General features: G+C 40.7%; 1 protein-coding gene across 1 annotated transcript in view; it reads right to left on the minus strand.

Moving 5' to 3' along the window:
- The window catches only part of LOC140724532 (kinesin-like protein KIF28), a 101,477-nt gene that overhangs the window by 59,284 nt on the left and 26,148 nt on the right, over window positions 1-16,045 (minus strand). Inside the window, exons 7-9 of the mRNA XM_073038976.1 lie at window positions 10,183-10,337; window positions 3,316-3,427; window positions 1,029-1,096 (exon numbers count right to left, since the gene is read on the minus strand). Of these exons, the coding sequence (XP_072895077.1) occupies window positions 1,029-1,096; window positions 3,316-3,427; window positions 10,183-10,337 (335 nt within the window). The remainder of the gene's footprint in view (window positions 1-1,028; window positions 1,097-3,315; window positions 3,428-10,182; window positions 10,338-16,045) is intronic.

Below are 16,045 nucleotides of genomic sequence, written 5' to 3' on the forward strand. Positions count from 1 at the left end.
ATCACCTGCTTTATTTGTGTTGGCGATAGAACCATTAGCTGAATTAATTAGAACTGACTCAGATATTATGGGTTTCAGAGTTAATCAGGAGGAATATAAGATTAACTTATTTGCTGATGATGTTCTGATTTATCTAACTAACCCATTGCATTCATTGCGTAAATTATCTTATAGATTGGAAGAATATGGGAAAATATCAGGGTACAAAATAAATTGGGATAAAAGTGAAATTCTACCCCTTACTAAAGGAGATTATAGTCAATGTCAATTAATAACTCAATTTAGATGGCTGATAAATGGTATAAAGTATTTAGGTATAGGAGTTGATAATGATATAAAGAATTTATATAAATTAAATTATTTGCCATTATTGAAAAAAATTCAAGAGGATCTTGATAAATGGATGATGTTACCAATAACATTAATAGGTAGAGTCAATGCTGTAAAAATGAATATATTCCCTAGATTACAATATTTATTCCAAGCATTACCAATACAATTGAAATTTTTTCAAGAGTTAAATAAATGCGTGAGGAAATTCCTTTGGAAAGGTAAGATGTCAAGAATATCATTGGAAAAATTGACATGGAAATTTGACCTAGGAGGGTTACAATTACCAAATTTTAAGAATTATTACAAAGCAAATCAACTTAGATTTATTGCATCTTTTTTTGATGAAGATAAACCGGCATGGATTAGAATAGAATTAGACAAAATAGGAGAAAATATACCAGAAGATTTTATATAAGTCCAATATTTTTCATGTAATCTTCAACCCCACAAAATGCTCTACATTATTTCTAGTCGTGTAAATTTCTCCCAGTTTCTTCATCCGGTGGATTGGTATAGATGGTGAAGAGAAAATGTCCTCACACTAACTCACACTGAATCCAATTATGATTAGGCCTCAGCAGAACAATTAACAAATGTCTACAATGAAGCTGGGATTTGGAAGGTAATGGGACACAGACACCATTAAATTTGGATTTCATTGCCACTTTAGACGTAAAAGTAACAACCCTCTTTACCTTTCTGCAAACCGTAATGTTGACATTGTCTCATCATAACAGATATCTGTGGGGCTTATTGTTGCAATCTGAAAATAATAATTTAAAAGCAAATGATCAGTATAGCAAAGCAAAGGTTTCAATTAGACAATCTGATTTGAAATATAACAGGGAATGCTTGCAGATATTTTGTAGCAAATAACGTGGCCTCTATCTGTGCAATATGTGTCAGCTTTGATTGGACCTAGTCCCCACCTGGATTTTCCTTTCAAAGTTCCCACTCACTTGAACTTGCCTGGACTATTTCTGGAAGCAATTGCCTGCCAGCGAGCAGCTTCACAGATGGGCAGAGAGTAATGTGCATAGGCCCTGCTCCCATCCTGATAGGAGGTAAAGCTGAGGATGAAGGATTAAAGCCAGGACTATAAATAGAAAAAAAATTACGAGGCCACTGATATTCAGAGACATTTAAAAGCTATTAACATAATGTAAATTTTAAAAATTACATTTCAATACAAAGATAACAGAACTCTAAGAAAGAATCAGTAGTATTGAAGTAAGACAAAACGTCCATCCTTTCCTCTTAATCGCTAGATCAAGAATCCCTAGTGGTTTGAAAGGGTTTTTAAATCTGACACTAGGTCTGACAGGCATGGGACCAACAGCCAGCAGTCGGCACTCACTCTGTCCTAACAGTATAGTATGACGGTTTTCCACAGGACCAGGGCTTTCTTGTCTGGGAGCAGCTAAAGACCAGTGCCTCCCCTCAGGACCACAGGCTTCAGCAGGCAGGATTTGGCCCAGCACGTTTTCAAAGAAGTGTGGTGGGTTTGTCAATCACTTTTCAAGAAAATTGTAAACATTTAAAGGATAGTAAAACAGAAACCGAATGCATGACTACCAAGAGGAAAGAGAACCATTAAGACCAGCTATGTGAAATTGTATCCTATTTAAAATCATTGCCCTTGAAATAACACAGTGTATATAAAATGCAGTTGTAATTCCTTTCCTTCTATTGTTAATCCATTGATTTTATGAGAATAATGCCAAACTTGCTATAAAATACATTTGAAATGAAAGCATTACCAGTTCATACCTAATAATCTATGTTACAATTTCAAGGCCATAACTTTTTAGAATTAAAATTTCAGTTCATCGTCATTGACATGTAGAATGACTGTCCCCTTTCCAGCCTATAATGAATTATGAGACATTTCACTTGCTTATTCATTTGCAGAAATATGCTGGAAGCGTATCATTTGCACCCATCTTGCACTTTTCAACGTTCCCTTTCTTTCCTATAATTAGTGATTCATCCTGTGGTACAGTTTTCCAGAAGCTACTAATCCTCTGGTATTATCACACGTAGTATTCTTAATAAATAAATCTAAAGAACCAGACCAAATCCTTGGAGTTTTCCTGTTTTCCCTCAGTAATTTTAGTAGGTGAGATGCTGGAAAACACTGTAATGTTTAGATAAATATTAATTACATCTTCATTCATATTCTCAAATGAGTTTTCATTGTAGAGGCTTGGGGCATTCCGGCAGAACTTCAGGAGCCGGTTGCCTTAAAGTTATGGGAGACCAACAGCCAGAATATAATGTGCATGATTGTTCTTTCCAATTCCGAAGCCGAACATGCTAGCTTTATGTAGACACTAACTTTAGTAATCAAACCTGGAAACGCAAGTTCTTTTCCAATCCATAATCTAGGGAACAGAGTAGAAATCGAGTGCTTCTCAATACTACTGCAACACAGAACTGACAATAGACTTGAACTTGATCTAAGCGAGGTTGGAGCCCAGTGCATTAAAAGTCGGTCAGTTGCTGGTGAGCCTTCAGTAGCTCATTGAAATTGTTTGGTGACCTGCACTGCATCTCTTTCAGATTTTCAAACTTGCAGAATCTAGACGTGATGCAATGTGTCATACTTTACAAATACTTGAGTTCGAGAATGTGACTTTCTCACTTGCTCCACAGATAGATTCTGAATAGACAGAAGATGCATACAGCACTAGAACATTTTGTAAATGAGATATGCATGCAAATGGATAGATACTTTAGTCTAACACATTTATGATTAGGTGAGAAGTTGACAGAGGTTTTTCTTTCATGGATAGACAGCAGAAGTTAGGTTGCTGAGATGTATTTGTCACTCAGAGAGGATGAAAATTTGCCTATTTGAGCCAAGTATACTCTTATTCATGCAGTTACAGATAAATATTCTTGAAATAGTTTAAGTTCATTTCTGCCATTTCTCAGTTGTTAAAAATTAATGGATACTGGTAAATATCATGAAAAACTCACCATAAACATCTTGCTGTTCCCTCCCAGGGCCGAGCTGAGTAATCTGGTAAGCACCGAGTTCCGATAGGGAATGTACTGAACTCTCTTGCCCAGAGCCTTGTCCGATAAGGAACTGTATAATATTTGCAGTTTTTCATTTTAATGATGGGTACATCAGAATCAGAATTACTTTGTTGCCAGTATGTGAAACATACCAGAATTGATTATGGTTTGGTGCCAATCATAAAACACAGGACAATACCACAACAGGCAACACAATAGTAACCAACAGTAGTCCAAACAGGCAAGAGTAACCAACAATTAGCAGAACAGTGACATGTCCAATTATCAAACGTAAATAAATGTGAACATTTGAGCAGACTCAATAATTATCAATAGAACAAGAAAAGCAGGAAATGTCATTTGCAGATGTTGTGCAGGGACAGTCAGGATATTATACCTGAGTGAGTTTTGTTGAGAAGCTGGATAGCTACAGGAAAGATGCTCTGGAAAAGATGTTTAGTCCTGGTGATGATGGGGTGATGGACTCTCGGATGGCAATTTGATGAAAAGGTGACTGCGAGGCGGGTGGAGTCAGCAGTAATCTTTTTTCAGATCTTTCCTTCGCTTTAGCAATGGAAAGGTCTTTTAATGTCAGTATCTGGCAATCATTTCTCTTTTCTGCTGAGTGGAGCACTGGCTGCAACCGGGAGTTGGAGAGGGAGGAGGTGGCAGGAACCGAACGGTGAGAGAGGTGGTCACAACACTCTCAGTGACAGCTGCGTAAAAATTCAGCAGGATTCCCTCTGAGATACTAAGCTGCCTAAGTTGGAGTAGGAGGTACAACCTCAGAATCAGAATCAAGTTTATTATCACCGCATGTGTTGTAATAAATTAATAAATTACACAATACATATACTGTATTGAATAGGTTAAAAATCGTGCAAAAAGCAGAAATAATATATGTTAAAAAAGTGAGGTTGTGTTCACGGCTTCAATGTCCATTTAGGAATCGGGTGGTAGAGGGGAAGAAGCTGTTCCAGAGTTGCTGAGTGTGTGCCCTCAGGCTTCTGTATCTCCTACCTGGTGGTAACAGTGAGAAAAGGGCATGCCCTGGGTGCTGGGGGTCCTTAATAATGGACGCTGCCTGTCTGAGACATCGCCCCCTGAAAATGTCCTGGGTTCTTTGTAGGCTAGTGCCCAAAATGGAGCTGACTAAATTTACAACACTCTGCAGCCTCTTTCAGTCCTGTGCAGTAGCCCCTCCATACCAGACAGTGATGCAGCCTGTCAGAATGCTCTCCACGGTACATCTTTAGAAGTTTTTGAGTGTATTTGTTGATATGCTAAATCTCTTCAAACTCCCAAAGAAGTATAGATGCTGTCTTACCTTCTTTATAACTGCATCGATATATTGGGACCAGGTTAGGTCCTCAGAGATCTTGACACCCAGGAACTTGAAGCTGCTCACTCTCTCCACTCCCTTTATGAGGATTGGTATGTGCTCCTTCATCTTACCCTTCCTGAAGTCCACAATCATCTCTTTTGTCTTACTGACATTGAGTGCCAGGTTGTTGCTGCGACACCACTCCACTAGTTGGCATATCTCACTCCTGTATGTCCTCTCATCACCACCTGAGATTCTACCAACAATGGTTGTATTGTCAGCAAATTTGGTATTTGAGCTACGCCTAGCCACACAGTCATGGGTATGGAGAGAGTAGAGCAGTGGGCTAAGCACACTCTCCTGAGGTGAACTAGTTTTGATCATCAGCAAGAAGGAGATATTATCATCAATCCACATAAATTGTGGTCTTCTGGTTAGGAAGTTGAGGATCCAATTGCAGAGGGAGTTACAGAGGCCCAGGTTCGTTAACTTCTCAGTTAAGATTGTGCGAATGATGGTATTAAATGCTGAGCTATAGTCAATGAACAGCATCCTGACATAAGAGTTTGTGTTGTCCAGTTGATCTAAAGTGGTGTGGTCAGCCATTGAGATTGCATCTGCTGTTGACCTATTGTGACGATAGGCAAATTGCAGTGGGTCCAGGTCCTTGCTGAGGCAGGAGTTCAGTCTAGTCATGACCAACCTCTCAAAGCATTTCATCAGTGTAGATGTGAGTGCTACTGGGCGATAGTCATTAAGGCAGCTCACTTATTCTTCTTAGGCACTGGTATAATTGTAACTTTTTAAAGCAAGTGGGAAATTTCACCCATAGCAGAGAGGGGTCGAAAATGTCCTTGAATATTCCCGCCAGCTGTTTGGCACAAGTTTTCAGAGCCATACTAGACAATCCTACTGATGAGTGTAATGTATTTATCCCACTTCAATGCCTTAGTAATGGTAGTCCCCAGGCATTTGAATAACTTGAAAACAGACACAGCCTGACCATTAATTTCCAAGGGGGGGGGGGGGGTTAGTGGAAAACAAAATTTGTTTCCAGTGTCTTGATAGCATTAGGCTACAAGTTGTTACAAGCACACCATGCTGCAAGACAGTCTACTTCTCTTTGAAAGCAGGTCACATCATTATTAGAGATGAGACCAACTACAGTCGAGTCACACACAAACTTCAGGATGTTTATGGATTTGTCTGTGGAGTCATTTGTATAAAGCAAGAAGAGGAGGGTTGAAAGAACGCAACCCTGGAGAGAACTTGTGATTATAAACATTCAATCAGATTGGCAGGAGTCCAGCCATACATACTGCTTCCTTCCTGTCAGGAAGTACATAATCCACTGACAGCGAGCTGGGTTAGATTGCTCTGGAGCAACTCTGGAGCAATAGTGTTGAAGGTGGAGCTAACTCCACAAACAAGATCCTCACATAGGTGTTGGGGGAAGTCCTAATGCTGTAGAATGCAATGAAGGCACAAATTAACTGCATCCTCAACTGAGCAATTTCATAGTTCAAAGGTCAAAGTAAGCTTATTATCAAAGTACATATATGTCACCATACACAACCCTGAGATTCATTTTCTTGTGGGCATACTCAATAAATTTATAATAGAATAATAAACATAATAGAATCAACTAGTGTGTAAAAGACACAAACTCTGCAAATACAAAATGAAAGAAATAATAATAATAATAATAATAATAATAATAATAATAATAACTAAATAAGCAATAAGAACATGATGAAGAGTCCTTGAAAGGGAGTCCATAAGTTGTAAGAACATTTCAATGATGGGAGAAGTGGAGTTATCTCCTTTAGGTTCAAACGCTTGACAGTCGAGGGGTAATAACTGTTCCTGAACCTGGTGATGTGAGTCCTGAGGCCTGGTGTGAGAATCTTCTTCCTGATGGCAGCATTTAGAAGAAAGCATAAGTTGGGGGTCCCTAATGATGGATGCTGCTTTCTTGCGACAACACTCCATGTAGATGTGCTCAATGGTGGGGAGGTCTTTACCTGTGATGGACTGGGCCATGTTCATTACTTTTTGTAGGAAGTTCCATTCCAGTGCTCTGGAGTTTCCATACCAGGCTGTTATGCAACCACACATCTGTGGAAGTTTATCAGAGTTTTAGATGTCATGCAAATCTTCGCAAACTCCTTAGGAAATAGAGGTGTAGCCATGCCTCCTTTGTAATTTTTTTTTATGTGCTGGGCCCAGGACAGGTCCTCTGAAAGGATAACACTGAAGAATTTAAAGTTGCTGACCCTCTTCATCTTTGATCCTTTGATTTGGCCAATGACAGTGGTATCATTAGCAAACTTGAAAATTGCACTGCAGTCTTAAGTGTAAAGCAAGTAGAGCGGGGAGCTGAGCACACAGCCTTGTGGTGCACCTGTGCTGAGATTGTAGAGGAGATGTTGTTGCCAATCCAAACTGACGAGGGTCTGCAAGTGAAGAAATCAAAGATCCAATTGCACAAGGAGGTATTGAGTCCAAGGTCTTGAAGCTTATTGATTAGTTTTGAGGCAATGATGGTTTCAATGAAGAGCGTCCTGATATATGCCCCTTTGCTGTCCACATGTTCCAAGGTTGAATGAGGAGTCAATGAGAGGGCATCTGCTGGGGACCTGTTGTGCTAGTAGGCAAATTGAAGTAGATTCTAGTTGCTTCTCAGTCAGGATTTGACAAGTTTCATCACCAAGCTCTCAAAACACTTCATCACTGTAGAAGTAAGTGCTACTGGACAATTGTTGTTGAGGCAGGTTACCATGTTCTTCTTAGGCACCAGTATAAGTGAAGCTTGCTTGAAGCATTTGGGTACCTCATGCTACTGAAGCAAGAGGGTAAAGATTTCAGTGAACACTTCAACCAGTTGATCAGCACGGGTCTTTAGTACTTGGCCAGGTACACTGTTTGGACTGGATGCCCTTTGTGGATTCACATTCCTGGAGGATGCTCGCATGTCGGCGTCAGAGACTGTAACCACTGTAGGATTTTGTAATGGTCCCTCCATGTTTTGATGGTCTAAGCGAGCATAGAAAGCATTGAGCTTGTCTGGAAGCAAAGCCCTGTTATCAGCTATGTCACCTGATTTTACTCTATAATAGGTGATGGCATTCGAACCCTGCCATGACTGTCAAGCATCCTTTGTTGATTCAAGTTTAGTCCGGAATTGCAACTTGCCCAGAGAGATGGCTTTCCAGAGATCGTGCCTAAACCTTTTGGAACTGCTTGGTCACCAGACTTGAACTCCTTTGTTCTGGCCCTCATCAGGTTGTGTATCTCATGATTTATCCAGGGTTTCTGGTTGGGGAAGGTTGAATGATTTTGTGGGGACACACCCATCTACAACTGTTTTTATAAGGCTCTATAAGCAAACTGTAGCAGGTCAAGGCAGGCCAACATTAGATGCTCAACCGTTTTCATTTCTACCAAAGTCAGAGCAACTGGCCTACAATCATTTAGTCCAATGATTTTGTCTTTCTTGGGAACTGGAACAATTAAAGCAACTTTAAAGCAATGAAGAACCCTACGTAATTGCAGGGAGGTGTTAAATATCTTAGTAAAGACAAGCGCTAGCTGCACAGTGTCTTAGAGTACCAGGTTAGACACCATCAGGGCCTGCAGCGATCCTAGTATAAGCAATCCCAGTATCAAAAGAAGTGAGAATCCAAGACATCCGTAGTATCCAAGACATCTTCAAGGAGTGGTGCCTCAGAAAAGAGGCTTCCTTCATCAAGGATCACCACCCTTTAATCATTGTCACCATCAGGTAGGAGGTACAGAAGCCTGAAGGTACACAATCAGTCACTGGGGGACAGTTTCTTCCCCTCTGCCATCTGATTTCTAAATGGCTATTGAACCCATGAACACTACCTCATACTTTTTTAAAATTGTTGTTGTTGTAGTACTTAACTTAATTTAACTATTTTATATTAATGTACAGATATATACTGTAACTACTGTGATTCTGTTTTTTTTACAGAACATAGAACCATAGAACATTACAGCACAGAAACAGGCCTTTTGGCCCTTCTTGGCTGTGCTGAACCATCTTTCTGCCTAGTCCCACTGACCTGCACCTGGACCATATCCCTCCAAACCCCTCTCATCCATATATCTGTCCAAGTTTTTCTTAAATGTCAAAAGTGAGCCCACATTCACCACTTCATCTGGCAGCTCATTCCACACTCCCACTACTCTCTGTGTGAAGAAGCCCCCCATAATGTTCCCTTTAAACTTTTCCCCCTTCACCCTTAACCCATGACCTCTGTTTTTTTTCTCCCCTGGACTCAGTGGAAAAAGCCTGCTTGCATTCACTCTATCTATACCCATCATAATTTTATACACCTCTATCAAATCACCCCTCATTCTTCTATGCTCCAGGGAATAAAGTCCTAACCTATTCAACCTTTCTCTGTAACTCAGTTTCTCAAGTCCCGGCAACATCCTTGTAAACCTTCTCTGCACTCTTTCAACCTTATTAATATCCTTCCTGTAATTAGGTGACCAAAACTGCATACAATACTCCAATGTCTTATACAACCTCACCATTACATTCCAACTCTTATACTCAATACTTTGATTTATAAAGGCCAATGTACCAAAAGCTCTCTTTACTACCCTATCTACTTGTGACGCCACTTTTAGGGAACTATGTATCTGTACTCCCAGATCCCTCTGTTCCACTGCACTCCTCAGTGTCCTACCATTTACCTTGTATGTTCTACCTTGGTTTGACCTTCCGAAGTGCAATACCTCACAATTGTCCGCATTAAACTCCATCTGCCATTTGTCAGCCCATTCCTCCAACTGGTCCAAATCCCTCTGCAAGCTTTGAAAACGGTCCTCACTGTCCACTACACCTCCAACCTTGGTATCGTCAGCTGATCCAATTTGCGACATGTATTGCATATCATGTACCATCATGTATTGCATTGCACTGCTGCGGGAAGGTCAACAGATTTCACAACATATTCCGGTGATATTAAATCTGATTCTGAATCTGAGATGAGAAAAATGCTGATTGTCCTTATCATACCGGCAATAAAACTGATAGATCTGATTGGCCAAGGTTGAGGAGAGAGACACTTGGGAGCGCTTCTGTTTGAAGTTGGTAAGACCTTGCAGGGAACTCCAGACTGTCCAGCTGTTGGTGTTGAAGTCTCTCTCTGGCTGATCCTTTCCCCACTTTCAGAGCTTTGTTAAACTGCTGTTTTGCAGAGCTATATTCCTCTCGTTTCCAGACCTGTAGGCATGATCCTTTGCAGATATGAGAGTCCTGAACTCCTTGGTGAACCGCGGGCTCACATAAAGAAATCAAGATAAAGACATCAAGACTCACTCACACTGATTTTGTTTACTGTGCACAGTATAAAGAATTGCCAGGGCAGGGATTAGACATAAATATTAAAACTGCAAGCTGGACTCAAGATGCAATATCGGTTTCATTTACTTTTTGAAGAAAGGTCAGGTAGGGTTAAGCTCACCTAATAACATTTCCAAGTGTTGTTAGACTGAGATTGATTGCTCGTGCTTCATTGAATCTGTCAGAAGTGACTCCTGCACTTTGCTGCCTTTCACTGCCAGCCAAATCCACCAGGTCAATTTCCGAATGCTTCACACTATGCTGGTCTGCGAACACCTGCTATGAATATGAAGTAGTTATTTATTTGCCTATCAAGCTGCAATCAGAGTACCTACTGAACTGAATGAAATGCAGCGGCCAAGTTAAGAAATAAGGACATAAAATGTGCAGAAAAATTAAATGCTTGATATAAAACAGGAAAACATGGACATGGTGGTGAGCAACCTTTTGCATTGGTCATCATGTCCTGGAGAGAACATATGGCTCATTTAGCTAAAAACATTTAGACAACTATTTTAATGGACCTGTTGAGATGAGGGGTCTGTATCCACACACTATGACTAAACAATCCCTCAACAAGTGTGATGTGAAGAGATTAAGACCATAAATCAAGGAGCAGAATTAGGCACTTGGCCCATCATTATTGATTTATTATACCTCTGAAACCCACTCACCTACCTTCTCCTCGTAGCCTTTGACACCCTGATAAATCAAGATTCTATCAAACTCTACCCAATGACTTGGCCTCCACAGCTGTTTGTGCCAATGATTTCCACAGATTTACCTCCCTCTGACTAAAGACATTTTTCCTCATCTCTGTTCAAAATGGATGTTCCTCTATTCTGAGGTTCTGCCCTCAGGTCCTAGATTCCCCCACCATAGGAAAATCCTCTCCACATCCACTTTATCTAAGCCTATCAATATTGGATAGGTTTCAATGAGATTTCACCCCCACCCCCATTCTTCTAAACTCCAGTGAGTACAGGCCCAGAGCCGTCAAATACTCCTCATATGTTAAACCTTACAGTCCTGGGATCATTCTGGAGAAGCTCCTCTGGGCTCTCTGCAATGCCAGCATATCTTTTCTTAGGTAAGGGGCCCAGACCTGCTCACAATACTGCAAGTGCAGTGTGGCTAATGCATTATAAAGCCTTAGCATTACATACTTGCTTTTGTATTCTAGACTTCTTGAAATGAATGCTAACATTGCATTTGCCTTTCTTACCACAAACGCAGTCGGCAAGATAACCTTCAGAAAAGCCTGTACATGGACTCCCATGTCCCTTTGCACTTCTGATTTTAGAATTTTCTCACCAAAATAGTCCACACCTTTATTCCTTCTACCAAAGTGCATGACCATACACTTCCCTACACTATATTCTATCTGCCATTTCTTTGCCCATTCTCCCAATCTAAATCCTTCTCCAGACACCTGGATTCCTCAACACTACCTGCACTTCCACCTTTCTTCGTATCATCCCTAAACTTAGCCACAAAGCCATCAATTCCTTCATTAGCATACTGTATAATGTGAAAAAATGGTCCCAATGTTGACCCCTGCAGAAGATCACTAGTCACAGGCAGCCAACTAGAAAAGTCCACCATTATTCCCACTCTTTGTCAATATCCATGCTAGTATCTTTTCTTTAATACCTTGGTGTCTTATGTTGTTAAGCAGCCTTATGTGTGGCAACTTGTCAAAGGCATTTTGAAAATCCAAGTAAACAACATCTACTGACTCTCCATTGTCTATTCTGCTTGTTTTTTAGAAACATAGAAAACTTACAGCACAATACAGGTCCTTCAGCCCTCAAAGTTGTGCCGAACATGTCCCTACCTTAGAAATTACTAAGCTTACCCATAGCCCTCTATTTTACTAAGCTCCATGTACCTATCTAAAAGCCTCTTAAAAGACCCTATCGTATCCATAGAATTTCCTCAAAGACTTCCAATAGATTTGTCAGGCACAATTTCCCCTTAAGAACACCCTGCTGACTTCGGCCTATTTTGTCATGTGCCTCCAGGACTCTGAAACCTCTTCAACTTCTGCCTTAAATATACCCTTGGACATGACCTCTACAGCAGACCGTGACAGAGCATTCCACAAATACACTCTCCCTGACTAAAACAGTTCCTCCTTACCTCTGTTCTATAAGGTCACCCCTTAATTTTGTGGTTGTGCCCTCTGGTTCTGGATACCCCCACCACAGGAAACATCCTCTCCACACCCACCCTATCTAGTCCTTTCAACATTCAGTAGGTTTCAATGAAATCCCCCAGCATTCTGTCCCTTTTGTACAGGTCACGCCTTCCCCAGAAAGCATCCCAAAGGTCCAGAAATCTGAAACCCTCCCCCCTGCACCAATTCTTCAGGTATGCATTCATCTGCCAAATCATCCAATTCTTACCCGCACCCACACTGGCAACAATCCAGTGATGACTACCCTGGAGGAAAAGCTTTTCAGCTTTCTACCTACCTCCCAATATTCTCTCTTCAGGTCTATTTACCTTTTCCTTCCTGTGTTGTTGGTGCCTATACATACCATGATTTCTGGTTGTTAACCCTCCCCACTTAGAATACTGGGGTATTCAATCCGAGATGTCCCTGACCCTGGCATCTGGGAGGCAACATACCATCTGGGTGTCTCTTTCACGTTCACAAAATCTGCTTCCTAATTAAGGAATCTTCTTTCCCCTCTTCCTCTTTCCCCCCTTCTCTTCTGAGTCACAGAGACAGACTCATGTTGAGATTAGGTCACAGCTGCCTCCCCCTGGTTGGTCGTTCCCCCCTCCAGTGGTATCCAGAATGCATTACTTGTTGTTGAGGGGAAAGGCCACAGATGTACTCTGTACTGGCTGCCTTTCCCTTTCTTGACAGTCACCCAGTTTGACCACCAGTTCAATTTCATTCATTTAGATTATTTTGAAAAATCTTATAAGACCAAATGAATTTGAATAAGCAACAAGCAGTGTGTTCAACTGCAGCATCAAAGCTGTGTTAATGGTACTGCGCCTCTGTTATTCATTGATCCTGAAAAATATATTACTTTTCAATAATACCCCAGCATTGAATGACATGGTTCTAATTGAATGCACATGTGGAATAAATTATGAACAGGAAAAATCCTTGCAGTTGACAGTCAATACCACTAGGTATAAATAATGGAGTCAATAGTGGATAATTCATCTGCTTTGTGGGACTGGACAATAATGTCTTGGCTCTAGACAGGGAAGGCCACTAACCTGATGGACAACCAAGATGAGGTATAACTCAGTACTATTAACTATTGATGTGCTGTGGCAATGCCACTGTTCGTGCCCCATATTTGAGGAAGAATTATATGTTGGGACAGTGTTGTGGTAAATTTATTTAGGATGCCTCCCATGCAGCAAGAGATGCAATCAACTTACATGGTTAAGATTTCTTGCATGTCTGTTGGGTAAATTATCTGAGCTCCACAATCACCATAAAAGCATTCAAAGTGAATTGGATTATTATGGTGTCTGAACACATCACCTACAAAGCCTACCCACACCAACCCGAGCCAGCTAAGCTGACTATGTCTGAGAGGTATTTCACAAGGCAGAGAATGCACTTCACGGGCTTCAGATGTCAGATCCTGAGAGCAAGCTGCAAGAATACCCTGGATACCTTATTGTGACTCATTGCTGTTCAATTACAACGATCACAACCAGGAACTGCTTCAAAATATCTCTGATTTAGAAGGTGTAAATAATTTCAGTAAGTCTAGTAAGAAGCGTAAATTAAATTAAAATTACCTTAACATAATACCAAATTATTTTTTTAAAAAGCTAAAATCAAAAATTAAAATCAATAAATTTAAAGTATCCCTTTTCCCTCATTTAACTTGACCTTCAGCCACCATTACATTTGACAGAATAGGATAATGGTTTCTGTGCCAGCTTACACTGGCAGATAAACTGAAGGACTTGACTCAGTCCTTCAGTGCTCAATCCAACAGGGAATAGCCAACAGTCTCCTACATCAAGGCCGGCAAAAATAAAATCATGATCCAATTCAATATTAACCTTTAACTAGACAGATAACAGTCATGGGAAAATACATTCATTATTAGTGAAACATGGTTGCAGGAAGGGTGTGATTGGCAACTAAATATTCCTGGATTTAGTTGCTTCAGGTGTGATAGAGTAGGAGGGGCCAGAGGAGGAGGTGTTGCATTGCTTGTCCGAGAAAACCTTATGGCGGTGCTTTGGAAAGATAGATTACAGAGCTCCTCTAGGGAGGCTATTTGGGTGGAATTGAGGAATGGGAATGGGAAAGGTGTAGTAACACTGATAGGAGTGTATTATAGGCCACCTAATGGGGAGCGTGAGTTGGAAGAGCAAATGTGTAAGGAGATAGCAGATATTTGTAGTAAACACAAGGTGGTGATTGTGGGAGATTTTAATTTTCCACACATAGATTGGGAAGCTCATTCTGTAAAAGGGCTGGATGGTTTAGAGTTTGTGAAATGTGTGCAGGATAGTTTTTTGCAACAATACATAGAAGTACCGACTAGAGATGGGGCAGTGTTGGATCTCCTGTTAGGGAATGCGATAGGTCAGCTGACAGATGTATGTGTTGGGGAGCACTTCGGGTCCAGTGATCACAATAGCATTAGCTTCAATATAATTATGGAGAAGGACAGGACTGGACCTAGAGTTGAGATTTTTGATTGGAGAAAGGCTAACTTTGAGGAGATGCGCAGGGATTTAGAGAGAGTGGATTGGGTCAAGTTGTTTTATGGGAAGGATGTAATAGAGAAATGGAGGTCATTTAAGGGTGAAATTATGAGGGTACAGAATCTTTATGTTCCTGTTCGGTTGAAAGGAAAGGTTAAAGGTTTGAAAGCGCCATGGTTTTCAAGGGATATTAGAAACTTGGCTCGAAAAAAGAGGGATGTCTACAATAGATATAGGCAGCATGGAGTAAAGGAATTGCTCGAGGAATATAAAGAATGTAAAAGGAAACTTAAGAAAGAGATTAGAAAAGCTAAAAGAAGTTACGAGTTTGGTTTGGCAAATAAGGTGGAAGTAAATCCGAAAGGCTTCTACAGTTATATTAAAAGCAAGAGGATAGTGAGGGATAAAATTGGTCCCTTAGAGAATCAGGGTGGTCAGCTATGTGTGGAGCCGAGGGAGATGGGAGAGATTTTGAACGATTTCTTCTCTTCGGTATTCACTAAGGAGAAGGATATTGAATGGTGTAAGGTGTGGGAAACAAGTAAGGAAGTTATGGAACCTATGACAATTAAAGAGGTGGAAGTACTGGCGCTTTTAAGAAATTTAAAAGTGGATAAATCTCCGGATCCTGACCGGATATTCCCCAGGACATTGAGGGAAGTTTGTGTAGAGATAGCAGGAGCTCTGACGGAGATCTTTCAGATGTCATTAGAAACGGGGATTGTGCCGGAGGATTGGCGTATTGCTCATGTGGTTCCATTGTTTAAAAAGGGTTCTAGAAGAAAGCCTGGCAATTATAGACCTGTCAGTTTGACATCAGTGGTGGGTAAATTAATGGAAAGTATTCTTAGAGATAGTATTTATAATTATCTGGATAGACAGGATCTGATTAGGAGTAGCCAGCATGGATTTGTGCGTGGAAGGTCATGTTTGACAAACCTTATTGAATTTTTTGAAGTAGTTACGAGGAATGTTGATGAGGGTAAGGCAGTGGATGTAGTCTATATGGACTTCATCAAGGCCTTTGACAAAGTTCCACATGGAAGGTTAGTTAAGAAGGTTCAGTCGTTAGGTATTAATGCTGGAGTAATAAAATGGATTCAACAGTGGCTAGATGGGAGATGCCAGAGAGTAGTGGTGGATAATTGTTTATCGGAATGGAGGCCGGTGACAAGCGGGGTGCCTCAGGGATCTGTTTTGGGCCCAATGTTGTTTGTAATATACATAAATGATCTGGATGATGGGATTAGTAAGTATGCTGATGATACTAAGGTAGGAGG

Source organism: Hemitrygon akajei, chromosome 3 (assembly GCF_048418815.1).
Source record: "Hemitrygon akajei chromosome 3, sHemAka1.3, whole genome shotgun sequence".
NCBI lineage: Eukaryota > Metazoa > Chordata > Chondrichthyes > Myliobatiformes > Dasyatidae > Hemitrygon > Hemitrygon akajei.